The sequence below is a fragment of the Podospora bellae-mahoneyi genome, chromosome 5, assembly GCF_035222275.1.
Source record: "Podospora bellae-mahoneyi strain CBS 112042 chromosome 5, whole genome shotgun sequence".
NCBI lineage: Eukaryota > Fungi > Ascomycota > Sordariomycetes > Sordariales > Podosporaceae > Podospora > Podospora bellae-mahoneyi.
The window spans coordinates 1,352,303-1,377,548 of record NC_085884.1 but is presented as its reverse complement, the minus strand read 5'-3'; the positions used below and the strand labels follow the sequence as shown (position 1 = coordinate 1,377,548).

The 25,246-nt window shown below is 52.5% G+C and overlaps 9 protein-coding genes and 1 non-coding gene across 10 annotated transcripts; 5 read left to right on the top strand and 5 right to left on the bottom strand.

Moving 5' to 3' along the window:
* Window positions 1-965: 965 nt before the first annotated feature.
* On the bottom strand, window positions 966-2,126 carry QC761_503647 (uncharacterized protein). Its single transcript, XM_062879591.1, has 2 exons — window positions 1,361-2,126; window positions 966-1,309 (listed from the first exon to the last, which is right to left on the bottom strand). The coding sequence occupies exons 1-2, from the start codon at window positions 1,504-1,506 to the stop codon at window positions 1,039-1,041; spliced, it is 417 nt and encodes a 138-aa protein (XP_062730734.1). The 5' UTR covers window positions 1,507-2,126; the 3' UTR covers window positions 966-1,038.
* Window positions 2,127-4,980: 2,854 nt separating this feature from the next.
* QC761_503640 (uncharacterized protein) lies at window positions 4,981-8,074 on the top strand (the record flags this gene model as incomplete). Its single annotated transcript, XM_062879590.1, is given in 9 exon segments — window positions 4,981-5,220; window positions 5,226-5,343; window positions 5,417-5,532; window positions 5,667-5,812; window positions 5,876-6,362; window positions 6,507-6,962; window positions 7,036-7,514; window positions 7,606-7,827; window positions 7,843-8,074. Coding segments are annotated over 9 exon segments (2,496 nt in total).
* Window positions 8,075-8,673: 599 nt separating this feature from the next.
* Window positions 8,674-8,757, bottom strand: QC761_0077410. The gene has a single exon. It is a non-coding gene; the product is annotated as a tRNA-Ala (tRNA).
* Window positions 8,758-9,553: 796 nt separating this feature from the next.
* On the bottom strand, window positions 9,554-13,742 carry QC761_503630 (uncharacterized protein). Its single transcript, XM_062879589.1, has 2 exons — window positions 11,053-13,742; window positions 9,554-10,996 (listed from the first exon to the last, which is right to left on the bottom strand). The coding sequence occupies exons 1-2, from the start codon at window positions 11,365-11,367 to the stop codon at window positions 9,749-9,751; spliced, it is 1,563 nt and encodes a 520-aa protein (XP_062730731.1). The 5' UTR covers window positions 11,368-13,742; the 3' UTR covers window positions 9,554-9,748.
* QC761_0077400 (uncharacterized protein) lies at window positions 12,012-12,461 on the top strand (the record flags this gene model as incomplete). Its single annotated transcript, XM_062872802.1, has 2 exons — window positions 12,012-12,174; window positions 12,334-12,461. Exons 1-2 carry the CDS (start codon window positions 12,057-12,059, stop codon window positions 12,459-12,461), a joined length of 246 nt encoding a protein of 81 aa, XP_062730732.1. The 5' UTR covers window positions 12,012-12,056.
* Window positions 12,817-14,533, top strand: QC761_0077380 (uncharacterized protein; the record flags this gene model as incomplete). The annotated part of the gene is made up of 4 exons (XM_062872801.1): window positions 12,817-13,008; window positions 13,079-13,306; window positions 13,373-13,723; window positions 13,775-14,533. The coding sequence occupies 4 exons, from the start codon at window positions 12,817-12,819 to the stop codon at window positions 14,258-14,260; spliced, it is 1,257 nt and encodes a 418-aa protein (XP_062730730.1). The 3' UTR covers window positions 14,261-14,533.
* A 507-nt stretch (window positions 14,534-15,040) lies between these two features.
* On the top strand, window positions 15,041-16,933 carry QC761_503610 (uncharacterized protein; the record flags this gene model as incomplete). Its single annotated transcript, XM_062879588.1, has 1 exon — window positions 15,041-16,933. The coding sequence occupies one exon, from the start codon at window positions 15,041-15,043 to the stop codon at window positions 16,931-16,933; it is 1,893 nt and encodes a 630-aa protein (XP_062730729.1).
* A 174-nt stretch (window positions 16,934-17,107) lies between these two features.
* QC761_503600 (uncharacterized protein) lies at window positions 17,108-17,511 on the top strand (the record flags this gene model as incomplete). The annotated part of the gene is made up of 2 exons (XM_062879587.1): window positions 17,108-17,308; window positions 17,365-17,511. 2 exons carry the CDS (start codon window positions 17,108-17,110, stop codon window positions 17,509-17,511), a joined length of 348 nt encoding a protein of 115 aa, XP_062730728.1.
* A 1,435-nt stretch (window positions 17,512-18,946) lies between these two features.
* QC761_503595 (uncharacterized protein) lies at window positions 18,947-19,297 on the bottom strand (the record flags this gene model as incomplete). Its single annotated transcript, XM_062879586.1, has 1 exon — window positions 18,947-19,297. The coding sequence occupies one exon, from the start codon at window positions 19,295-19,297 to the stop codon at window positions 18,947-18,949; it is 351 nt and encodes a 116-aa protein (XP_062730727.1).
* Window positions 19,298-20,302: 1,005 nt separating this feature from the next.
* On the bottom strand, window positions 20,303-23,699 carry QC761_503590 (uncharacterized protein). The gene is made up of 2 exons (XM_062879585.1): window positions 22,161-23,699; window positions 20,303-22,092 (listed from the first exon to the last, which is right to left on the bottom strand). Exons 1-2 carry the CDS (start codon window positions 23,245-23,247, stop codon window positions 20,417-20,419), a joined length of 2,763 nt encoding a protein of 920 aa, XP_062730726.1. The 5' UTR covers window positions 23,248-23,699; the 3' UTR covers window positions 20,303-20,416.
* Between the last annotated feature and the right edge of the window lie 1,547 nt (window positions 23,700-25,246).

The window sequence follows — 25,246 nt, the reverse complement described above, 5'->3', positions numbered from 1 at the left end:
GGCAATCTAGACATCAAGTCTGCTCAGCCTATTGGTCTATGAGTACGAACAATGGAAGGTGAGGTGATATCGTGAAAAGGCAGCAAACAGAAATCACTAACATCAACAAACAGCTACATGGAAGTCTTTGGCACCGTCATCGTGGCCTGCACACCCGCCCTCCCGGGTCTCTGGAGCAACGTCCTCAGCGAATCAGCCTTCTTTTCATCCCTCCGCTCCCGCATTCTGGGGTCTCGCTCCCGCAGGACGGGCGATAGCAATGTCAGTGGCAGCATGCCCACCGCGAGAACATACCCGCCGCCGACGTTCCAGAACGAATCAATCTCCAAAACGTCGTTCAGGATTGGGTCGCAGAGGGAGCTTGTGGGGGAGGAGGACGGGATGGATGAGTATCCGTTGAAGACGATTCAGAAGACCATGAGCGTTAATGTGAGCAGGGCTGAGAACAATGATGGCCAGACTGGGGGAGATGGTGATGCAAGGAGGAAGAAGAGTAATGGCGGATGGGAGGAGTTGGGGGAGGGGAACCGTGAGAGTTCTGTTAAGGGGGGGAATGCGAGGTGGTGAGCGGTCTGGGTCCGGGTTGGTTTAAATTTTGGATAGTATAGGGTACCTACTGGAGGGTATCATAGAGACGGTGATCCGATCCCCGTCTTGAAGATGCCTGTGCAGTTACCCATACAATGCAGAGAGTATGAAAGGCCTCGGTGTATGTAATCTTTGCCGATTCTTAGGGGGTGGCCAGCAAGACCATGACCTGACCGAATGAGAGATGACATGAGTAAAGAGTGGATGGTATACAACAGTGTCTCATCATTTGACCTCAAGCAGACGCCCTCAACCAAGCACAGCAGCTTCCAGAGCTACCCAAGAGATAAAGGAGGCACCCATGTAAGTTTGTTTCTTTGTCATATCCGGGCTATGAGATTACTTTGAAGTCCACACACCCTCTCCAGTTGAGACGTTGAACCCTTCACCTCTTTGCATTCACACACCCCCTCCTCCACAGACCCGCCCAAAACACACCCACCACCCTGCTTAAGAAAGAGTAAAAGAAGAAGGCCCGCTGTAGGAACTAGCAGTCCACTGCGACCCAGGGCTGAAATAATCCAAGTTGACAGCCGAACCAACAACATGAATGTCGCTCAATACAAAGCGGTAGTCGCTGAGCGCCTTGTTGATGCGGAAGAAGACAGCGGGGTCGCTGCTGGTGAAGAAGCCGGTGCTGGTCGGGATGGTGGAGCCGGTGGTGGTGTGGGTGAAGGTGACGGCCACGTTCTCGGGGAGGATCACCGCGCGGGCGGTGTAGCTGGGAATCAATCTGTCAGTAAAGGTCCGAGTCGAGAGAAGTTTGACTTACGAGCAGGAGGAGGAACCGCAGGTGACGGAAAAGTTGGTGACTTGAGCACTGGTTGCGCCGTGGGCCTGCTTGGCAACTACCTCGGCGGGAGCGGCGGAGGCGAGGCCGAGGAGGCTGAGGGCGGCGGCGGTGATGGTGAACTTCATTTTGGTGGTGAAGAAAGAACTGAGGTGTTCAGAACTTTTTGTTGAGATTGAGTAACGATATGAAGGTGAGTTGGGGTGGTGGTGGTGGTGAAGAAAATTCAGGCTGAAATGTTGGAGGATACCTTGTGGCTTTTATAGACGAGCTTTCGCCACTTCCAACCTCCGTTGACCCTTTTTGATCATGGGAGCATTTCTGTTGAGCAGCTCTGTCGCCGTCGGGCTTGGCGTGAAGATGTCCTGTGATCCTGTGAAGGATTGATAAAAGGGAGGTTTGTTTGGGTAGGAGCTCGACTAATGCTTGTGAGAAGGAGCTAGGTAAGGTGTGTGCATGCGGAAATGAGGCTATTCCAGGATCGGTGAACGGTGAGTAGGGGTTTGTCGTGGCGAACCAGGTCTCGCCCACGCACAAAGGTAGGGAAGAAGTCTGCAACCTGCAGGTAGGAGAAACATCGCACTGACCAAACCCAAGCTGGAGGAATGTTTGGTAGGGCGTTGTTGTCCAAACCCCCACTAGACCATGCTGCTCATGAGTGGGGGGTTTTCATCCGATTGGTACACTTGTACGACTGCTGTCACGTATATCAGCGCTGGACTATTTGGGAGTCGACGGTTGACAGAGCTGCAACAGGCCCCAATTCATAAGCTCAGCGAGTCTCAATATTGCGTACGACTTTGTCTTCTGTCGCCCCAGATTGCCTTTTGTTTCATTTTTTTGCAGCAGTTAATCCTCGACTGTAATGAAAGACCCTACAAGGTAGATATCAGACACAACGGGCATAGTTTTCCTGCCGCGCCGTCCCTACTAGTATGAGTGGCGGTCCCCTGCATGTCTTCTAGGGCAAGTAGCTTAGTCTGACAGCAAGGTAACGTGCGGGGTTCACTGTTTCGAGCCATGCATATTGGCATCGTTGTACACCCCTGGCAATAGAAGCTTTCCCCGGTTCTCGGAGCAAGCATGTGGGGGTTGAGTGACCGGGGCCTGGTTCACCGAGTGTCTACAAACCTTGGTACCACGGGGATGGATAAGGCATTGATGCTAGCATCCCAGAGTTCACAAGCGTTTGAGCACCACGTTGCCAAGTTTACCTAGCTGCCGGTTCAACACGTTTGCCGGTAGATGGGCTTCTGCTGCAGCGGAAGTTCTCCAGAGAAAGAGGACTCCCATAAGAACGAGAGGAATGCCCACCAAATTTTGGCATGCTCTCCGCACCTTACCATGGGGGCATGGTGCACCCGTAGCACAGGCAGCAACAACACACCGAATGAACAACCTAGACACCACAGGAGTCAGCCCTAGGGATGAATAGGCATGCTTCCCCGCACTTAACCAGATGACAACTTGGCAGGGATCGGAGACCACAGGTTGATCTTAGTCAAAGTTACTCATAAAGACAATACTCAGTCTTCTTGTGAGGTACCTCCAGTCACCTGTTTTCGTCTTCATGGGACTTTTCTTAGCGCTGCATTTGCATTGCAAGACGATAGCGTAATGCAGCATGCCAAAATAGGACTTACGAAAACGAGTCGGACTTTATTCTCGGACTATGAACCCTTGTCTCTAACCTGGGGAACGATTGTGAGTGAATACGCCAGATTTCAAGAGGAGACTGCGTCTCTGGTTGTTTCGTTCTAGATGAGGCTAGAGTGTGACTCAAGACACCAATTTGGGCCAGTGTTGATGTTCACCATGCAATGAAACCAGAAAATAAGCCTTCAGTGTATGACACATGGTTGAGAATATTTCTGCTCTGAATCAGGTGACCCGAAACTTGCAAGGCTTTCGCCATCAAGAATAGTCCCGGACACTCTTGGACTGTCATTTTCTTTGTCGTCCTCTTGCGGGAGTAGAGGCGTTGAAACTCAGCAGAGCAAGGCTGATGCTCTCATCTCAACATGCCAATGTGCTAACCATTTGTCGGAGTAGCTCTGAACCACGTCCAGGCGGAAGGTCCACGCGAGTCTCATGCTTGTGGGGATATTTTTCCTCAGAACATGACATCTGAAGAGATGCTTTTGGACATACGTAGCTCCGCTCATCTTGTTTAGAACCAGCACGAATCGATAGCTCATCTACCAGCTTTGGCTGTAAGCTTAAGGTTTAAAACCCAGGCAGTTAGTTAATGTAAAGTAATAATTGAAGAGAATGGACAAAAGAACATATATCACCCAAGAAGGAAACGTGAAGTACGGTAGGTAAGATACCTATTCAGATCATCCTTTGTGACACACACATCATCGTAAGATAAGAGCATTCAATTTTCCCGTCATGGCTAGCGCTATTATGGATGGATAATATGCGGCTTACGGTACTGCCTCCAGGTTGCATCTGCCACCCCAACTGGTCAGAACCTACCTACTCTGTCCAATCTTATTCTTGTGATTCAGCTCAGGCTGCCCCGCATCAACATGCTCTCTCCTTCCAGGCTCCACCCACAGTTCGCAGAATCATTGTTCACCATGTCGGCTCCAAATCCCGATATTTTCACTCCCAAGCCACCACGCAGAAGAGGGACAGTGCCGGTGCGCCTGCCATCCTTCAGCCCCAATGACTTCTCGGCATCTCGTGGCCCCGACCCTCTTCTACCTTTCGTCCGCCCCATGATGAACCTCAGGCTGCACAGCAACAGTACATCCCGGTCCCACAAAGCGTCCCTATCCCTCCCCTCCCCCCTCCACACTATTTTCTGCCAAACTCCCAGACGCCTGTCTATCAATATGTGGCACCTCAAGGGTACCCAGTAGCGGTTCCTGGCAAGTCATTGAGCGAACCACGTGCGCGTATCGGACGAGAGAGAAGGAGCGGGAACCCCGAGCGCCACAGCATCAGAGAAGAATCACTAGACGTAGAAAGTCGGGCAAGATCAAGTTCGTTGTCATCATCGGATTCAGGCCGGGACAGCCCGCCTAGGAGACACCATTTCCAACATTCGTCCCCATATAGTGCTTCCGATAGCGACGAGGACTTTGGATCATCCACCCTGTATTCCTTCACACCTTCTCGCATCTCCTGCGGCGTGTCAGCAAAGGGCCCCGGGGCCGTTTCAGGAGATGATGAAGATGAAGACGTCGCACCCCAGGAAAAGTCCCACGACCTTATAGGGGCACCTCCCGTGTCCCATGTCTTCGAGTCTCAGTACATCGGTGACGGAGTTCGGGAAGGGCATCATGCCGCGAGGCTGTCAGTTGTGGATGACAAGAATACGAAATATCATCCTCTTTTTCGGTGGTTATGAAAAGGCCCTTGATCTTTATCCATATACAAATCTTGAATTACCAATTGGACCTCGATTTGGCTGACTCTGAGAAAAGTCACATAAAGCCCCGTGGATCACGGCCTATGTTGGACTTTGAGCATTTTTCGGCAAGTTCATCTGCCCTTGAAAGTACCAGAGGCTCTACTGACATTATTCTTAACAGAGAGAAGTCTTTCGAATTGAGAGCCTCTCGACTGGAGAGAAGATGGCAGCGGCAAAGATGTTCTCGAAGCTAGGGAACGACAACTTTCGGTCGATGCAGTTCTCGGACGGCCGAGATGTACACCGAATGAAGCCATCCTATCTCCGTGGAGAGATCCCAGCACAAAGCCAGTACAAGGGCACACAAGCTCGAACTTTTCACTGGATCGCACTTCCGTATTTCAGCGTTGAACCGTACTCAGGCCTCGAAGCCGGTGCCCGAAGTGCCTCCGCCGTCCCAGCCCCCACCTGCTACAAAGTCAGTTCTCCCACGTCGCCAAAAGTCGAGATCTAAGACAGACCGTTTGCGGGATTGGAAATTATCTACAGCAGGAGGTTTGCCTTCACGTCCCACAACTTTGGTGTCTGATATTTGACAATGGTAGGTTTCAGACTGTTACCTCAGTTACATCTGCATACACAGATTTGAAGCTGACGGATCGGATTGCTATCAGCGCTCATGGTCACATATATCAACCTGCCGGACAAATATTTCCCTGGTGACTATGTCATCAACACAACGGGGTCATTGGACGTCCTCGCGGGGGTTTCACGAACCAAGAAGATTCTGGTCTGTTTTGGAACTTGTGTCATGTGATCGATACCGCTACATGAATGCCAGACATGGTTTGTGAGTGCTTGTAGTGTCATAAGGGTCTGTCTGAAACATGGACCAGCTGGCTGACATGATTGGGAATGCCACAGGCTTTGACATCTCGTTTCAGCGAGTTCTGGCCTCAGAAGTTCGAGCTCCTTCACAACAAACGAAAGATCACGGCAAAACACCGGCCGGCAATTTGGGACCGCGCTCGACATGTCAAAAATCATGTTAAGCTGGAACTTTACTTGGGGTACGTCTTAGGGACCTGGATCTACCGTTCTATATTCAAGTTTCGAGTGACTGACTTGCCGAGTGCACGACTTATGGTGCCACAGCGCGGAAGACTACTCCCCCACATTGCGAGCAAAGGGAAAGGGAATATGCAGAGCTCAACAAGTTCCGCGCATGAAGACGCTTCAACGAAACCCGGTACTGCAGGAGATGGCGGCTCATCCTCTGCAACTGTCAAGACCACCGACGGAAGATTCACCAACGCCAACGGGTTTGCTATCTTTACTTGTATGACTGGCGTATCGACCCCAAACTCCGATGACAGCGTTGAAGATGCATTACTCGAGCAGCTTGTGGAAATCCGTGATTGGCTGCTCTACATGCCGAGCTTCGGTGACGCGAAAGCCTACAAGTCGTGTACTAAAGATACGCGTGCTTCTGTGCGTAGCTACCTGGAGAAACGGGCGGCGGAGTTGAGTTCTGTCGAGTCGCAAGGTCAAAAAGACCAGCGTGCCCAGCGGGACTTGGAGGACAGGATCGACATCTTCCATGCTGCCGAAACAATCTTTGTCTTCTTCTTCCCCTTCGACTTTGATGGGCCGACCATGAGGATATATTAGGGGGCTGTCAGGACCATCATCGGAATAAGACCTGACAAAATGTCTTTGATCCAAGAACGATGGACCTGTTACTAACATTTATTGTGACACTAGGAGAAACGCGAGGGTCAACATCGGTACCAAGCTTCCATGTATACCATCCGACATCAGCTGAGAATGCAAGCCTTGGACTTGAGTCAGCTCAGCGAGATTCTCTCTGCTGCCCGTGGCGCCGATCGTGCTCAGATCACCGTGCCGACCCAGATTATCGACGCTTGGATCCATCTACTTCTGGGCCTGGCCAGCTTCCCAAGAGACAGTGACCGTTCCGAGCGGCTGATTGGCGATGCGAGGCGAGCTGCAACAGAGGGAGCCAACATAATCATCACCTCACTCTCCCCCAAGTCTCTCGTTGAGAATTCCGTCATCCTGCCCCTAGAGATATTCTCCTTGATTAGCTTGAAGGTCATACAAAGCGCCCCCAATGTACCTGATTCACCCTCGAACAAGGAAAAAGCGAACACATACAGCGACGTTGCTCAGATCTACCGCAACCGTCTCGACAAAATTGTAAGTGAGCATAGAGGTTGGGGTGGAAAGTGTGCCCCGTTGGGTATCATCCAGAGACGCTAACTGCCCCCAGGAGACGGACATATCGAAGAGACCAAGTGACAGGGCCAATGAAGAGAACCTCAGACTCGTCAGGGAGGAAATCCAAGCCATATTGCAGACACTCCTCCAGCAATACGTCATCTTTTGTCTGCTCTTGGAGAATGCGAATCATGCGATCGACGATACTACCACTTTTAAAGAAAAGCCGATTGTCCAGGCTGCCGGTCACTCCAGCTCTATGCCGGTGTTCATCCAGTCGTGGAGCCGCGACCGTGAGCCTGGTTATCGAGGTCATCAACACCGAGAGACAGAGGTTCGGGCTTGGGAGTATGGTCGGGAGCATTCAAAGTTCGACATGTACGACAACCCTTGCGCATTTGACCTGGCCAGCGAGGATAGCCTGTTCAAAGTCAAACCGACCGACCCCGGCGGATATCGAACGCTTCTTCTTCTCGAATGCCACTCCAAGACTGACCTTTTGAAGCAAGAGCTCCATCAGCTGGGAGCCAGGTGTGCGAATCTGAGGGCGATGGCAAATTTGTTCCACTCTCCTGAACACTTACTCTCAACTAACAACAACATCAGAGCCAATACGGCGCAGACATGACAAAATCCGACAAGACAAAGCCATCTACGCCTTCACCATTGTCACCGTCATCTTTCTCCCCCTAAGCGCCATATCCAGCATCTTTGGCATGAACACGGCCGATATCAGGGACATGGAAGATAGCCAGTGGATCTATTGGGCCACGGCCATCCCGGTGACGCTCGCTGTGATATTGTTCGGGCTTTGCTGGATGGGTGAGCTGGGAAATACCTACAAGTGGGTGTTTTGAAGTTTGGGATCTTGGATGTTCCGTAAAGTGGCGGGAGACCGCGAAAAGGGACGGGAGATAGTGGACAGGTGGTTTGGACAGACGGGCCCGGTTTCGCTGGGTCTGCCGAGTCATATACAGCCGGCGTATCCTATCGGTCCGAAACGCAGGCCGACGTATCATCCAGGGAGACCCGCGAGATCGGTTTCTAGTGACGAATCTGTTGATATACGTTATCGCAGCAGGTTTGTGTAGGGCCTAGATAGCTAAGCGTCAGAACAGTATCGTCTCATGAAAGATTATCGAATTCATTTCCACAGCACCACGGGTTCCTTTAACACAGCCAGTGAGTGATAATACTTAGACGACGGCTCAATCGTCAATATGGTCTGAAAAGGCCTTTCAAGACAGACTATCAACAGATCCAATTGTCCATCCCAACTCTCCGTTTCTGATCCTGTTTCAATACATCGACAGCGAGTTCACATATAACAAGCTTGCATACAACAATATTCACTTAGTCCCGGGGAAGAAACTAGGGTAAACAGAAAATTCGGAGCAAAAAGAAAAGATGTCCCAGTATTATATTTGTCTTCCCAAGTAGGAGGCTCCAATTCAGGTGTTGAGAGAGATAGATGTCTGCCTGTGTTAAGAGAGAGAGTGAGAGAGCCCGTAATCACATGCCAACAAATCAAAGCTGACAAAAAGAACCCATCCCTCCCTCTCCACTCACATCATCAAGGGAATTTCCACTTTGTGGAGAGGAGGAGGTGAGAAGCTTTCCGAGGGGTGCAACAGCCACAGTTAGAGACGGAAAGTGGGGAGGAGAGTGGGTTAAAAAGCGTCAAAAACAATGGACAATATGGGAATTGAACCCATGACCTTTCACATTGGCAAATGAATGCGAAGCGAAAATCATACCCCTAGACCAATTGCCCCTCAGAAGTTGTTGAAAGGATTGTTCGAAAGCCAGCTTCTTAATTGGCAAGAGGGAATGCAAGTGGTGTGACCGTGCCAAGGAAGTGGGGAAGCGATGAGGACCATGTCACTGCGGGAGACACAGCGAGGTTGTGCAACTTATCAGTCCGTAAGACATTGCTAATAATTTTACGTTATTATCCAGATATCTTCAGCACCATCCCCAAGACCTATTGCATATCGGTGACTCCCGCCGGATTGTTTGACCGCCCACATGCCGCCCCTCCCGCCACACGAGCTCAGTATAAGATTTCAGGGGCCATCTCTCAATCCTAACCCAATTTTGATCCCCTCTTGTCAAAGTGGCGTGAGCTAGAACAGATCAGCGTCTGCTTTACTTTTATCGGCAAGACCCTGGATCTTCCACCGCATTCGTCTCTTTTAGGTTTTTCCACATTCTAAGACTAACAGAGGACCTCTCGCTAGTGAGTGGGGGTGAAGCTAAAGCCCACGTGCAGGTGGGACTGGGTGATTTCTTTTCCTCGCTGGGTACGGAGTTCGGTCCGATCCACTCGGGGACCTGGTCGAGATCCATCAGCGAGATAATATGGAACTGCCATGTGTGGTGCCATGTGTGTGCCATGTGGGAAGTGGCTACCTGCTTTTGGTGATGAGATCGTGGCATGTGGGGAGTGAAATGGCGACGAGAAAAAGCTTGACTTGATGTTGATCGATGGATTGCGGATGGGGATTTTTGAAGACGAAGGCGGGATGAGTGGGTGGATTGAAGAAATCGAATCACAGCACGATGAAGAACAAACATAGACTGTTCATTGAGCGAACGGCCACAGGTTGAATGAAGAATCAAAATGGAATTGACGGCCGTTATTCTGATCAAATGGAGCGCTAAGGAGGACGGTCGTTACATGACATTACTATCTACTAAACACAAAATTGATGATATATATTACTTCATTAGGTTATCCTCCTCTGTCATCCCTCCGCAGCATCCTAAGCAGCAGGGCCGTAGAAGTTGAAACGACGTCTAGAGTCGTACTTGTCCTTCAGCTGCAAAAGCTTGGCGCTTCTCCAGCTCTCGTGGCCGTACATCTCCTCCTTGGTCTCATCACCATAGGCATAGTTGAGGTAAATGTGCTTCTGGCTACGGCCGCTCCCAGCGTGCAGGATGTTGCGAAGCTGGTTGCCAAAGGCCTGGGCCTGGGCATCAAGAGCGGCATTGCCAGGAGTGTACTGCACAAGAGGAGCAGTGAGGAGGTTGTCCTCGCGGAAAGCATAGGCGGTGGAGGCAGCATCGACAGCCTTGACACCCTGCATGGAGTAACCCTCGAACATGAAGAGGGAGTTGGCGAAGGGGGACGAGGAGTTGGTGCCCTCCTTGAAGGCCTCGTAGACCTCGGCCATGGCGGAGGGGTTGTACTCGGGGAGGTACAGAGGGAAGCGGGGGTTGGCAGCACCGGTCTTCTGGCACGGGGGTCCATCGAGGGAGATGCCGACCCAGCTGGAGACATCCTTGTAGGTACCAGTGTTGTTGGTGACAGAGATGGGGCCGAGAGCAATGAAGGGGGCGGTGTAGGCAGTGTCGACAGCAGTGACACCCTCCTGGATGATGTAAAACTCAACAACGGGGCCGGTGGGGTCAATGGGGGGAATGTTCATCCAGTACGACCAGTTGATGATGTCAACAGGCTGGGTGCCGTTCTGGAGGAGGTAGTCGTTGGCGGCCTGGTAGAGAGCCTCGACCTTGTCACCAGTGTACATCAAGGTGGTGATGGCCCAGTTGGTATGGACAATGGGGAAGATCTTGATGGTGACAGAAGTGACGATACCAAAGTTGTGGCCAGCGCCCTTGAGGGCCCACCACAGGTCAGAGTTGGAGCTGACGGTGCGGAGCTGGCCATCGGCAGTGACGATCTTGGCCGAGACAAACTGATCAGCAATGAGGCCGTGGTGGCCTTGCAGCCATCCGTGGCCGCCGCCGAGAGCGGGACCCATGTAGCTGACGCACTCGCAGGTACCGGTCACGGCCTGCTTGCCGGCAGCCCAAAGGTGGTCGATGAGGACCTTGGAGTTGGTGCCACCGAGGACAGTAGCAGTCTGACCATTGCCCGAGATGCTGACACCTGACAACTTCTTCAGGTCGATGGAAATACCCCAGTTCATCTGGCCCAAGGTGGTAATGGCACCATGGCGGCCGTTGTAGGCCAAGAAGGGAACATTGCAGTTGTTGGCAATGCGCACCTGGCGATCAATTTAGCATTTGTGGGAGACTCTTGCTTGCGGCGAGGAAGACCTACAAGCTTCATCACATCCTGCTCAGTCTCGGGGGCGACGCTAATGTCAACGTAGGGAACACCCCCGCCCACGTTGGACCATCTCTCGGTGGCGGCGTCAAACTCGGTGGTGTTGGGATAACGAATCTCGGTTCCGGGGGACAGTTGACGGGCAAGACGCCAAAAGTCAGCAATGTTGCAGCCCGGAGCGCGTGACAAGGTGTCGACGGCGTACTCGATGGGAGTTGGCGTGAAGTCTGGATCCTCCTGCTCCAGGAGCTGGGCAGAAGCCACGGACCACGAGGCCGCGGCGACAAGAGTGCTCTTGAGCCAGCGCATTGTGATTTGATGCGACGGATGGGGTGGCCGAGGACTGGACGGGACTGGAGAGAGAGGAACCGAGAGTGTTGCCCTGCAAAAAGCAACGCCGAAAAAGCCTCCACGAGAACGTGCGGTGCCGCGGTGTTATATGTGTGAGCGGGCGGCCCAAGCCGTCGGGTCCAATCGCTGTTTGTTTATTGGACCCAAACCCCCGGAACCAAATAGCCTGTTGCATTGATGCGCGCCACTCCTTCTCGGCCGGGAGGCCTTACCCCTTCCATCTCTGCCGGCAGAAGGACTATTGTCAAAGTCGCATCATCTTGGCGACAGGCACCCCATTCCCAGTTTCCCACCAAGCCATTGCCGAATGTTTGGCAAAACCCGAGTGTCTGTTAGCTGGCGTTAGTTCTGCTGGGACGGGAATAGGCGGCCGGACGGCGGTGCTGTAAGAGGGAGACTGGTCTTTGAATTCATTTGAAGAGCGGTGGAGTCTGGTCCAAATTACTAGACACCAACTCCATCCACTAGCCGAGCCGGGGGTTGTTCCGAGGGTCGGCCTAGTGTCCCATTCTAGTCCATACCGTCCGCATGGAAGCTCCGCCTCCTCCTCCACCTCCTCGTACAACAGAACGCCGACCACGGTGTTTCTCGTGGATAATCCGGTAATGAGTGCGGGGCAATAGATAACGGTTGGATTCCATCGGCCGATGCTGACTTTGAAATCCCTCAACGGCTACCGCACGGATAGTGAGAGCCGGTCAAGTCGAGATATTCCCAAGTGCCTCGCTGAAGTTGTTAGGTGGAGAGGCAAGGGTAAGGGTAAGGGTATGTACATACTGTAAATGCCGCTTGAACTCTCGGAGCAACCTGACACTTCAGCTTCAACTAGTGATGGAACCCAACACTTCGTAAGCCGCCCCTGAAAATGCAACAGTGGACATCGGCGTGGAGGCTTGGGTCTTCCAAGACTGCTAACCCATGCAGCTAAACAATTCCAGCTTTGCCGACGACAAGTTCTGGCCGACCCAACTGCCGCCATTGGTCCCAAGAGAGTTGCGAGGTTGCATCCCAGAGGGGTGCTTATCGGCCAGACTGACCCGAAGGTGTTCTAGGAAAGTTCCGTCTGCCAATGTGCATGAAAAACATATCTTTCACCAAGTAAAAAAGCAAACAAGAGGCATGCACGTCACCCCTTAGACCCCCTACACCTTTTGTCGCGGCACAAAGCCTCCGATGGGCTCCTCAGCTGCCAAAAGGGTAATCTTGTTGATCCCTTCCATGTGCAGATAGCTAGTCAATGTTTCCCCCGATGTACAAATCCAAGATGGGTCCCATGTCTTCCTGAACTGTGATCTTCTTGTCTTTTCGCCTTTTTCGTTTTTTACCTTCGGGTCTCAACATCCGGGCTTTTGCGATTCCCCAGATTCCACAGATAGCCGAATCGCCGGTCCCTGGCATCGAGACCCGATGGCGGACGCAGGCCCACCATCTCCCGAGGCCATCGCGGCGGCGGTGGCCGCTGCGCGGACATTCAACATCACTCTCTGGACGCTGTATGCGATAGGCGTATGCACCACGGCTCTGCGTACGTACTCTCGCTTTGACCAGGTTGGCTTCTCCAACTTTGAAACAGACGACTACCTCGTGTGGGTGGCAGTTGTAGGTCACCTCCCAACATGAACCCAACATCAGCTGCGTCTCGATACTGATCATCGCTGCCCAACACCAGCTTCTCTACACCCTCCAAGCATGTCTGGGCTACCAAATCGGCAACCTTGCCCAAGGCCTGGCAAACAACGGCATGACGGATGAGCAGCGGATGTCGCTGCTTCCCAGTGACCCAGAATGGGACAGGAGAGTCATCGGTTCCAAGGTCCAGGTGATGGGATGGACCTCCTACTCGACCCTGATGCTGGTCCTCAAGCTGGCCATGTTGTTCTTCTACCTGCGATTGACGGTATGCCTCCCTTCTTCACCCAGGTTGCTCGCCTGGGTACGAACGACGATTGCTGACTCTGTCTAGAACGGACTCGGTCGTCGTTACCGCATGCGCGTCCACGCTGGGTTCGTGATTATCATCGCCGGCTGGCTCGCCTCCGTCCTGGCCGTCTTCGTCGGCTGCATGCCCTTCCACAAATACTGGCAGATCAACCCCAACCCAGGCAACAGTTGCCAGCCCGCCATCGCCGGTCCCATCGTCTGGGCTTCCTTCGCCGCGAACGTCACATCCGACATCTACCTTATTGTCATTCCCCTTCCTCTTCTCTGGGGTTCCCGCCTCCGTCTGGTCGAGAAGATCGGTTCCACCCTCGTTCTGAGCGCCGGCATCTTTGTCCTCGTTTGCGCCACTTTGAAGACCATCTTTGTCATCACTGTGAGTCCCCCAATGTGTCATGTGTAGTCCCCACCACTAACCCACCCCCAGGACGACGTCAACGGCGCCGAGCTCGCCGGCGCATGGGGCACCCGCGAAGCCTTCGTCGCCGTCGTAACCACCAACCTCCCCATGGTCTTCCCCCTCTTCAAATCCTGGCTCAGACCCCTCTTCGGCTCCACCTCGCGGCGCACCACCGACAACAAGTACAAGACCCCGGAGGGCTTCCGCTCCATCGGCGGCGGCGGCGGCGGCGGCGGCGGCTCCAACTCGCACTCCCAGTTCAGGAGGGGCAACGGGAACAACTCGAATATTTTGACCAATGTCACCTTTACCGAGAGTGAGGAGAGGATCGTGAATGAGATCAAGATGCAGAACATGAAGACTGATGTTTTGGGGGGCGCGAGGAGTATGCATACCAAGGAGGCGGACCACAAGGGGATTGTGGTGTTGACCGAGTTTGATGTGAGTGAGGATGCGAGGAGTATGCAGAATAGTGAGGCGGCGGCGCCGGCGAAGCCGAAGGAGACTTGGTGAAGAAGGGGTGCATCATGATACCCTGATCTACCCTATACTTGATGGGCTTGAGGGGGAAACATGGTATGAGAAGGGGAGGGGGGATGATGGTTTTCTTTTGTCGGTTTTCTTTGTTTTCTCTCCTTCCTGCCCTTGGCTCTTCACTTCGTTAAACATATTTTCCTTTGAATACACTTTGGAGACGGAGGAGGACGGGATACGTATACGGCGGGTGGTGGTTTGGATGGCTTGGTTTGGTTGCGTTTTTTTCTCAATTTGGATGGATATACCCCCTTGATGCTGTTGCGGTGTTGTGGAAAGATTATCACGACCATCATGTACTTGTTTTTTTTTGAGGATGTGAACTTTTTATCTTGTTTCGATATCCTCCAATTACCTATATGGAGCTGTCCGTAAAATATTATGTCTTTGTAGTCTACATGTAGTTGCCGTTTGTGGTAGTTCGTAATCTTCAGGGGTCAGGCGGGTGATTGCATGGAACTTGTTTACACACCATGCTGGGAAACGGATTTCGGCGTTGACGATGGTGGTGTTTTCTTGGTTGGGCTGCCATGCCAAGCTGCTGCGGACCTGCTGCGATGCTTGGGTCACCTGCTGATTGGCAAGTCATACGATAGCGCTGTGCAGTGTTGAGGCGCAGTTTGTCACCAGAACGTGAGGCAGAAAGTAGAAGATGATATTAAAAGCTATTGATTCCCTCACCTGTCGCTGCTGAACGAATGTCTGTCCTGCACACAAAATCTTTCTGACATTAGGCCGCTGTTGGCGCCGCATTACAAGATGCTTTTCGGCAACCTACGGGCAATCCAGCTGCCTGTAGCCCTACTTGCCCTGGTGCAATCAGGATGCTGCCAGGACACCACCGAGATCCTCGTCGAAAAGCTTCAATGGACTGCTCCACGAAAAGAACTGACCGCACATTTTCTCGAAAACACCAACGGGCCATGGGAGCAGCTTTCGACCCTGTTGGGGACTTACGATTTGTCCAACATTACAAAAGACCAGATTATCTTGCCAATGTATCCCTCACCGTGGACCAACATCTCAACAATCTGGTGGACTAGAGTCGTTGACTACCAGAAGATGGAAGAGTTTTCCCGAGAGGGTCGCTGGGCAACAGGTTACTTTGCCTCAAGTTGGGATCCTTCCATCCAAACGGGTGCCAGGCTGCCGGACTGGGACCTATCTATGCCATATGGCAACGGCAACCTTACAGAATTCCTCCACGTCAAAACCCCTCTTATTGCCCTCAACCACTCCAGGCTGTACCTAGAAGCCGAGATTGCCATCGAGTTCACACATGGAGATATGCTTGCTCTTGCGCCCCCTGGAGATGAAGAACCTGATTCGCGCAGCATTATCCAGCAGGTCAAAGACGCCGGCCGAATCCGCAGCAACTCCTTTGGACTGTACGTGGGACGACCGGACTGGAAGTTGCCCGGCAAGATGTTCCTGGGAGGATATGACAATAACCGGATAAAGGGGGACTTTCTCATGTTCGACACCATGGACCAGCCCGAGTTCGTCCACCAGGGCTATCTTCCGCGATTGTACCTGAGTGACGTAACATTGGGCTCCTTTGAGAAATCTCGAGACGGGTTTGCCTTTGACTGGGCAACCCGCGAGAGCCCCAACCGGACCATCATGGGCGAGATATCCGAGTCCAGTCGAATGACCAATTTGAGTCTCTTGCAACTTCCCCGACCGGCAGCACCCGAGAGGAGGCAATTTTTTGAAGTCAAAGGGCACATACCTGGCGCTGCGCTGGTTATGCCGGACCCGACGATACCCCACATGTACCTGCCCCCGAACACCTGCGACAACGCGGCGAAGGATCTTCCGATTCACTGGGATGACAGGCTCAAGCTTTGGCTGTGGGACACGTCCGACCCCGGGTATAAACGCCTCATGAAGGCTCCGGCATATATGGGGTTTACCTTGCAGAACGCGTTCAGTCCCGGATCTGTCAAGGTCAAATCGCTCACGATCCAGGTACCCCTGTGGCTTCTCGACATCGAAATGGACACCCGGCTCAATGGCATTGACGCGAAACTTCGGTACTTTCCCTGCAAGTCAGCAGAAGCTAGGGAGGGCTACTATAAGCTAGGCCGCGCCTTTCTTCAGTCTGCCTTTCTCGGTGTCAACTATGACGACAATCTGTTTTACATGGCGCAAACGGTTGGTCCTGACGTATTTGACCCCAAGGAGAGGTTAGTAAGTTTCCGCCCTGAATTTCAGGAGCACGCCGGGAAGCACGACAGGGACGCGGAGTGGATTCAGTATTGGGCCAGCTACTGGAATCGCGATGACGATGACCGAGGATCTGGGTCGACAGGTTCAGGAGGTCCAACTGGTCCCACAAAAGTGTCGGGCAGCTCCTCGGACAGTGGTAGGAGGGAGATGACTGGGCCTGTCCTTGGGATCGTGGCGGGCTGTCTGGTGGTGATCACGGTGGGGTGCGTGTTTTATGTGCGGCGTAAACGGAGAGCGAAGCTCGCGGCGCTGGATCGGGAGCTTATACGAGCTGAGAATGGGACAGCTGGTGGCCGAGTTTCACGGCCAGTTGCTACTACGGCCTCACCGCCAGCGGCGGCTCCGACTTCGAACAGAGTGGCGACACCACCTGTGTACAAGGAACAGCCAGACGAGGCTCCTCCTCCATATAGGCCATGAGCAACAAGATCGAACGGGGTTTCGGTGTTTACTGAGTGGTATATAGAAGATTGTATGTGCTTAGAGATTGCTGAAATGTATATACCATTGCTAAGCAGGAGCCTATCAGTCGAGTGCCTTCCTTTACATGTTCTAGCGTCACACAACCTTTGCTGCCCGGGCAGTCCAGACGTGATGCGTCTCCTCAACACAGAGACGCTCAATTTTGAGACCTTTTACGATAAAATTCCTGTTTACGCTATCATTTCACACACGTGGGAAAGTGACGAGGTGCTGTTCCAGGATATTGAGAATGGGACCGCAGAGAGGAGAGACGGGTTTGCCGAGGTGAAGGGAGCGGTTGGACAACCTGTCAAGGATGGATTCAAGTACACTGTGAGTACATACCCTCTCAACGACTGTCAATACTGGTCGTTAACATCATGTCATAGTGGATTGACACTTGTTGCATCGACAAATCAAGCTCGGCCGAGCTCTCAGAGGCCATCAACTCCATGTTTCGGTGGTATCGCGAAGCTCAGGTCTGCTATGCCTACCTGAGCGACGTCAATCACGACGATGACCACCGTGCCAAATAGAGTGGCTTCGGGCGTTCTCGATGGTTCACCCGTGGTTGGAAGCTTCAAGAACTTATCGCTCCTCCAGTCGTATACTTCTTTGCTTCAGACTGGCAAGAGATAGGTTCAAGGCACGGCCTCCTGGAACTTATTGTCGATATTACGCGCATCCACCACGGGTTTTTCATCTTCGGAAACCTATCGATATTTCAGCGTTGCTAAGAAGATGTCTTGGGCGGCTGAACGAATCACCATTCGCATCGAAGGCATGGCATATTGTCCTTTTTGATATCTTGGACATCAACATGCCACTCTTATACGGAGAGGGCCACCGGGCCTTTCAGAGACTCCAAGAAGATATTGAAGATGATTCCATATTCTACCACGGCGAAATCGAAAGATTCATCCTGGCTTACGAACCCAGGGACTTCAAAAACAGCAGCAACGTGGTTGCTGGCAGCTGGCCGTACAGCTCGCAGAACCTCAAGGGTATCGTGGCCCGAAATATCTTAGTGAACAAAAAGCGAATCGGAATGACCTTTATGGCATTTCGAGACCCTTCAGGTGACTCTAACATACTTACGGTGTTGCTCAACTGTGCAGCCGCAAGTGATGTGGGTAGGGCTAGTTCGTGCTTGGATTTCATAGAGACATCTCCAGGAATCCTCACCAGCTTTTATCAAGAAGGACTTGATCGGTGGGAACAAAGAGCGACAGCCACAATGCAGCTCATGCATGAGGCTCTTCCCATGGCAATTACCTTGGTAGGAAACGGCGTCGGTTTCAGCTCCGAGTCAAATTGTGAAACCGGGCTGAGATTGACGCCGAATTTGTCCCATATGATTACGATCAAGGGCCTGATCCAATCGTCCACCATCTTTATCATAGCTGATGTCAGTGTGCCGCGAGACTTTCTTGGTCGGTGGGATCAGAATGGTGACGAGGCTCGCTGGTATCTTTCGGTTAGTCCTTGGCTGGACGGCCTAAAGCCCTTTTCATTGCTGTATTCTAATGAACAAGGGAAATCCTTCATGCTTGTTGTGACCCCAAGTGTGGCTCACATAGAAACACGACTTTACACTAATATCCCCTCATGGAAGGGCAGAGACTAGTTGGAGTTTACAACGGATGTGAAGCGTACGCTCCCAATCGAAACCTGTCCGAGGTGTGATTGCCCACGTGGCACATGTATGGCCTGTCCCAGACAAATGCTTGATGACCACTCAGATGTCATGATCGAGCTGTCGAATAGGCAAAGGGCAGACAGGTGGTGGGTCTTTATTTCTTCCAGACCTACGGACTAGGGGGGTCAAAGGGAATGCTTGGTTCACTACACAGGATAAATAGCTTTGATTGGGGATATAGCTAGAACTACAGATTCTCACGAGGCAAGAAGATTCCGCTGTCTTGTTTGCTTTCCAACTGCATCACCCCCAATGCTCCCTGTAACATGACCTTAGGCAGTCCACTCCACCTCAACAGCACGCTTCTCAGCCTCCAATCCAGTCAAAGCAAAATCACCGGCAAGCGAAACCTCGTTACGAGCCTCCAAGACATCCAAAACGTCGCGCTTGAGGGCTCCGTACTGCCAGTAGCACCAGTTGAGGCAGGCAGTCTGTCCAGCAGGAGATCCGACAGCCAGGGCAAGGGCCCAGCACCCAGCACGGAGCCGGGCATCTCTGAGACCGCGGCAAAAACGGTTGACAGCTTCCTCGCCACCGCGGCAGGCAGCCTGGCACTGGGCCAGCTGGGCTGAGGCGCCGATGGCGAACGCGACGGGGATGGCGATGACGGTGGAGACCTTCATTTTCTGAGGGATAGGAGTCAGTATTGAGCCAGAGGAAGAAATATGGGGCGAAGAACTTACCGGTGAGAGGTCTTGGAAGTGTACCTAATCTGAGTTGTACTTGGTTGTGTTGCTTGATTGTAGTCTGAAACTGATGAAGAACTTCCTCTCTAAATCGATGAGGACATCACAGGGTTTATATACACCATTTCCACCCCTTCACCCCTTCATCCACCTCATCGTCATCAGTCCCGTTCTCGTCCTTGGTCACAGCCCGAGTCAAGATCTCCCAACCCCTCAACTCCCGGCTCAACATCCATCCGCCCCATCCCGCCGTGAAAGCCCAAAGTCATTATGTCACAATCTTTTCTTTTTCCAAACTGTTTTCTCAAACACCAGGGTATGCCTACATCAACGCGGAAGCTCAGTCGTCTATTGCGGTTGAGTGATTGGTGCCCTCTCTGCCCATTCGCTAAACCTTACCCAGCTCAGGTGCCGCCTAATATCGACGATGATCTGCCCAGCCCCAGGACTGCGGCTGAGTCTGGGGCGAGATGCTCAACGACGTGGTACCGAAAGAGGGGATCTGCGTCTTTGTGTTATGTTAAAATGGGGAAGGATGTGAGACACAAGTAAGCAATTACTTGATGAGTAGAGATAGATTGGTGATGGCTGGATTGGGTTACCGGTGCGAGAGGTTATGACGATGCAGAGGTGGAAGGGGTAGTGGGTAGCGAGAGATCGAGATCGATAGACCCGGAAGGTGCATGGAGGTCTCTAGACTTATGGTTGATGATGAAGATCGATGTAGAGGTCAATCTGGTACCGTGTTGTCGCCAAGGTCAAAGACGCAGGGCTGGACAGTTAGATCAAATACTCCGGTCCGACGTTTTGAAGAGCACATTTACAGTCCGTTTCCGTCTCTTGTGCATCTGTGTAACGATACTGGTCCAATGATACCACTTGCCATACATGAGGTTCTACAACATAGGTAGGAAACTAAATGCCAAGTTACAAACACTTCCAGGGCTAAGTTCAACCACCCAACTCCTCTGCACGATTCACCTTGCCGCCCTGCCCTCTTCCCATCGTCATATCAAGTTGACTCCCCAAAAGCAACATCGCAACAAGAGAGATGAACTAAGCAACAATAATCTTATGCTCATCATCATCCTCATCAAAGTCATTGTAATCCCACCCGGTCCCCACCTCACTCGTCAACACGACCAACCCCTCCCTCTTATACCAACAGGTACCTCCCTGAATCACCCTCGTCAACGCCATCCCCAACCCCCAAGCCCCAAGCCCCCCCTCCGGCCTCAGCGTGAAGAGCAGCAAGATGCTAATCTCCCTCAAATCCATCGGCGCATCCAGCATGGCATACCCAACCCTAAGCCCATCCACCTCCACAGGCGTAACATTCCCCCCATCCGCCCTCCCAACCCAGTCATAATCCTCCTCCCCCACCACCGTCCCACACTTTCCCTCGATCACCTCCCCAGCAAGCACCACCCGTCTCTGCACATCCCGTTTTGAAGGCCAAGCCCAGCCAGAACGAACAAACTTAACAAGAGCATGCTGCACATCCCCCCTCGGCCAGAAGGACACCGGACCGTTGGCCCGAGCAGCCCACGACCAAGACGGCGCGCAGTCTGCCTCGTGCTTTGCGGTGGAGAGACTGTCCTCCCGAGCGGGGGTTTTGTTCCTGTACCAGGCCAGACAGTAGGGAATGTCCTCCTTCCAGAGGCCGGCGAGGTGGTGCCAGCCTGTGTGTCGGGCTATGACGGAGGCGACCCCGATTATGGCGGGGAGCTGGTCTTCTCGGTTGGAGAAGCTGCGGGTGGTGTAGTTGCGCACGGCGGAGTACCAGGCTGAGGCGAATTGGTGATCATACTTTGGGCGGGGCCCAGGAGGGAGGTAGGCGGTGGTGCGGATCCAGGAGTGGAGGTTGGTGGTGGAGGTGGTGACTTCGTGGGTGTCGTTGTGGTCGGAGGTTGATGGGTAAGGCTGGGAGGACACGGAGACGGGGAGGGAGGAGGCGGTTTCTTGGGTGCACCGCCAGGTGGTGTGGGTTGGGCCGAATTCTACTGTGCGGCGGGAGAGGAGTTGTTCTTGGAAGGTCCAGAGGCGGGTGTCGAGGATGGAGGGGGTTGGGTCGAGTTGGCGGGAGATGATCACCGGGTGTGGTTGCCCGTCGATGGTGGTGCGGATAAGGAAGGGTTGGGGTGGGGGTTGCTGATGAGAGAACAAGGAAGAAGTCTTTGCTCGTCCGCTGCCGGCGCCGATCGTGAGGTCGGCGTTTTGGAAGATGTACCCCATGTTGGCGATTTGGGCTTCGAGGTCGAGGGTGTCGTCTTGGATGTTGCACCAAGCATCGACCCAGATGTAGCGGTACCCGAGCCGGCGGGCGATTTGGACGGTGTCCCTGTACACGGCAGGCAGTGTCTCTGAGCCGAGAACGGCTGCCAACCCTTGGGTGTGCTTGCGGCTGTCGATGTTGCTCTGAAGAGTGGGCTTTTGAAGCTTCTTGCCCTCTGGAGTGATGTCACCCCATGTGTAGCTCAGAGCAACATACTCTAGCGTCTCTTCAGCGTTGTCTTCAATCTTCTCGTCAATGATGTCAACCAGTCTGAAGGGGGCCTTGAACTTGAACCGGACGTTCTTGGGGTCTTCGATCAAGCGATTGTTGCAATGGTCGTGAGTCTCCTTGCATGTTTTCTGCCAGGTGCTCAAATAGTCGAGTAAAACAGAGGGGTCAGTCTCAGGAGATAGGTACGCCTTGATCAGGTCAGCCAGATTCTCATCCTCCACAGGGACTGTGTGTGAAATTATTAGCGATCCATCCGAGATACAAAATTTTGTTGAGATTCTGAGCCCTGCTTACCATATGACATGAAGGAGAGATAGCCCTCCTTTTCCTCCGACCTGACCTTTACCCGGCCAACAAATCCGAGACCACTATCCCGCTGCCCTGGTGCGACCCACGTCTCAACAAGGATCTTCTCACCTAGCAAGCTCCCATCTACCGGCAAAGCCAAAGCCTCATGAATCAATGAGCACATGTGACAACCAGCTCGAATCGATTCAAGAAGCTCATGAACTGTGCGACTGTCAGGTGGCAAAGCATCGGAAGGACGTGATCCAGTGTGGAATTGGTGACCTTGGCACCGTCTGCATAACGAAGCAAAGGAGGCGGCCTCATTCCCACCGCCACTGGAGAGAATAAAATCCGCCAAAATGTTGCCCATGCGGCTCTCGGGCGCGACCCCGAATCTCTCCATAATGAGCTGAACCAAATCCTGCGGCGAAGGCTGTTCAGTTGCAGGCTTAGCAAAGCTTATCCGTCTGGACTTACGTCCTGGTTCCGCAGGAGGATAAATGGGTTTGACAGAAGGGTCCAGGACCTCCTCGACAGTATCTTTCTTTGGAGGCCTCTTCCCTTGCTCAGTAGACTGGCCCAAGTCTCGAGCAACTCGGGCCATGATGTTCTGCGCAGCAAGGCCAAAAATGTCCCGGGTCACTGGCTGCACGTGGATAATCCCATTGGCGAGTGGTCTTCCAATGGCGCGATCAAGCGCCTTAGCGACCTTGTACATGGCAGGGGCGACGACCTTGTGGAAGAATGATGGGCGAAGGTGTCGTAGAATAGGGAGAGCAGCGTTCTTGTATAGGGGTTTGGCAATCTTCCGGAAAGCCCAAGAGTGTATCTTGTCTATGACAGCGGTGCCCTTGCGGATGACAGGGGAGGACACAACAACGATCGGGAAGGCAATGGCTTGGGTGGCGGAGACGATATGGGTGGGAATTGAGATGACTGAGCAGGTGATGGCGCGTGAGGCCTCGTTCATGCGGTGCACGATCTTCTTGGTGACATGTCGAACAACGGGGGCTGCTACCATCTCGGCAACAGCGGACACTGCGCTCTTGCATGCTTTCTTGCACTTGCGCAAGACTCTGCTGAAGTAGCCCATTTTGTTGGTAGAGGTGGCGGCTCAGCAGGAGGTTTGTGATTGATGTCAAACGAGAATGAGTAAGGTAGTATGATGCAAGGGTCACCCAAAGGTTGGTGTTACTAGAAGCAAGTCTAAAAGGTCCTTTTGTCAACTGACAGGTCATTATATCAGGGGTAGATAGCAAAGCAGAGCCTCCAAAACTACACTATTCTTTCAACCCTTGAACGGCCAGGCCGGCGTCCTAGGGCAGCCATTCTCAAGAAATTAGGCATCCAGCATAGAGTAAACGTCAACAACTCTTCGAATCCTCCACGCTACAGATGGTCACGAGCATGCGAAAAAGAAGAAAAAACAAGGCACAGTCTTCACTGGTCCCCAAGTTTTGGGTTCATAGCCTCTGACAGTATTTCTTGCAGCGCCACGGGTATCAAGAGTTTTCCAATCATCGATACCCTACGGTACGCACAGAAGTGCATCTTTGCGAGTGATTTATCGCAAATGACGCTAGCCGTGAGCCAGCCTGTAGAAACACTGTCATATGTGTCGTCCTGTCTTGGCGAGAGTGTGTAACGGTCCCCGCAGCACATGACCTCGTGTTGCATGAGCCTTCTCGTAGGGTCTACGGGTTATTCTCATAGGAGCCTGACAGCATGCACATGCAGGTGCTGCGGGATGAAGCGCGCATAGCGCACAAGAACAGAGCTGCCCAACGTTCCAGGTTATCAGGGTAGAGACATTTTATTCCAGAATCAAGACAACAATGTTGCCGTCGTGGCAGGAGTCTATTGGGACCGTGGCATTGAATAGATTATGCATGTCTTGAATGCTTCACCAAGCCGAGCCTCAGCTATGCTAGAACTTAAACATCAACATGTTTTAGGAATTGCACCGCAAACCCTAACCCCAGAGACGCAACAACTGATGAATTGAGTTAAACCTCTTTTTCCAATACATTGGTGCTCCAAAGCAAAAGAAAGTCAACCTCGGGATCATGGGTGGATATAATGCATGCCCGAACCGTATGTTGAAGGCATGTTGCTTGAAGTTACGCTTAACCTGACGTGAAAGAGGTGTGTTGTGTAATACCTGGCTTGTTATGAATGTCAGCTGCTTGAAGTAGGTGAACAAAAGGCAACAGAATATGGGAAAAGGGCAAAGATAAGGTAGGTTGACTTTGATGCTGCGTCTTATCTCGTGAGAAATAAAGTTTCAAAGTCCAATCCGGACTCCCGGCTTTCTCTGATCAAGACTGAAACAAATTCCATTTCTTAGAGTGAGCAGTAAGGCACCTACCTACCTACCTGCCGCTAGAGAAAAGGGTATGCCGCTGTAAGGACATCCAATGCTTTGTTGTTCTAATCACCAAGTAAATTATGGCGGTGGTGCAGAATTTATCAACAAGCTCAGCCGACAACTGGAAATCCGGTGGTGGAGAAAAGAGCAATTGTGGCGACGCCTCCCCGCCAGGACGTCCGAAGATTCCAAGGTTCTTTTCGCCAGTGTGACGCGTGAAAGGTTGTCTTTCCACGCCACTGCTTGCTTCAAACTTTGGACCTGCCCCAGAGTCATCCTGCAGCATCGTCCCATCTACTCCCCCTTCGCAATTGTCCCAATATCAAAACCCAAGCATCACGCAGACCGTCGCCGTTGGTGTTGTAGATCCATCCTGCCACACAAGAAAAACCCATCCAGACGAAAGAGCTGACATGTGCCTCTACGCCCAACACTACTACCGCTGCGGTTGCCCCCAGCCCGGTCTTGCACCTCGCCTAGTCAAAGAATGCCCGATTGGAATGGAAATCGATGCCGACCCAAATGACAATGACGGCAAACAAGAGCCAGCAGGATGCGGCATGCGAAAGATATCCCGAGAACCCTACACTATGCCATGGATCTGCCGAAACTGCTATTACCGAAGCAGAGGTGACTACGAGATGCGCCATGGTCGCGAAGACGGCTGGGAAGGGTGGTTCGTAAAGAACTGGTACAACTCGCACGATGCCGGGAGGACACTGAG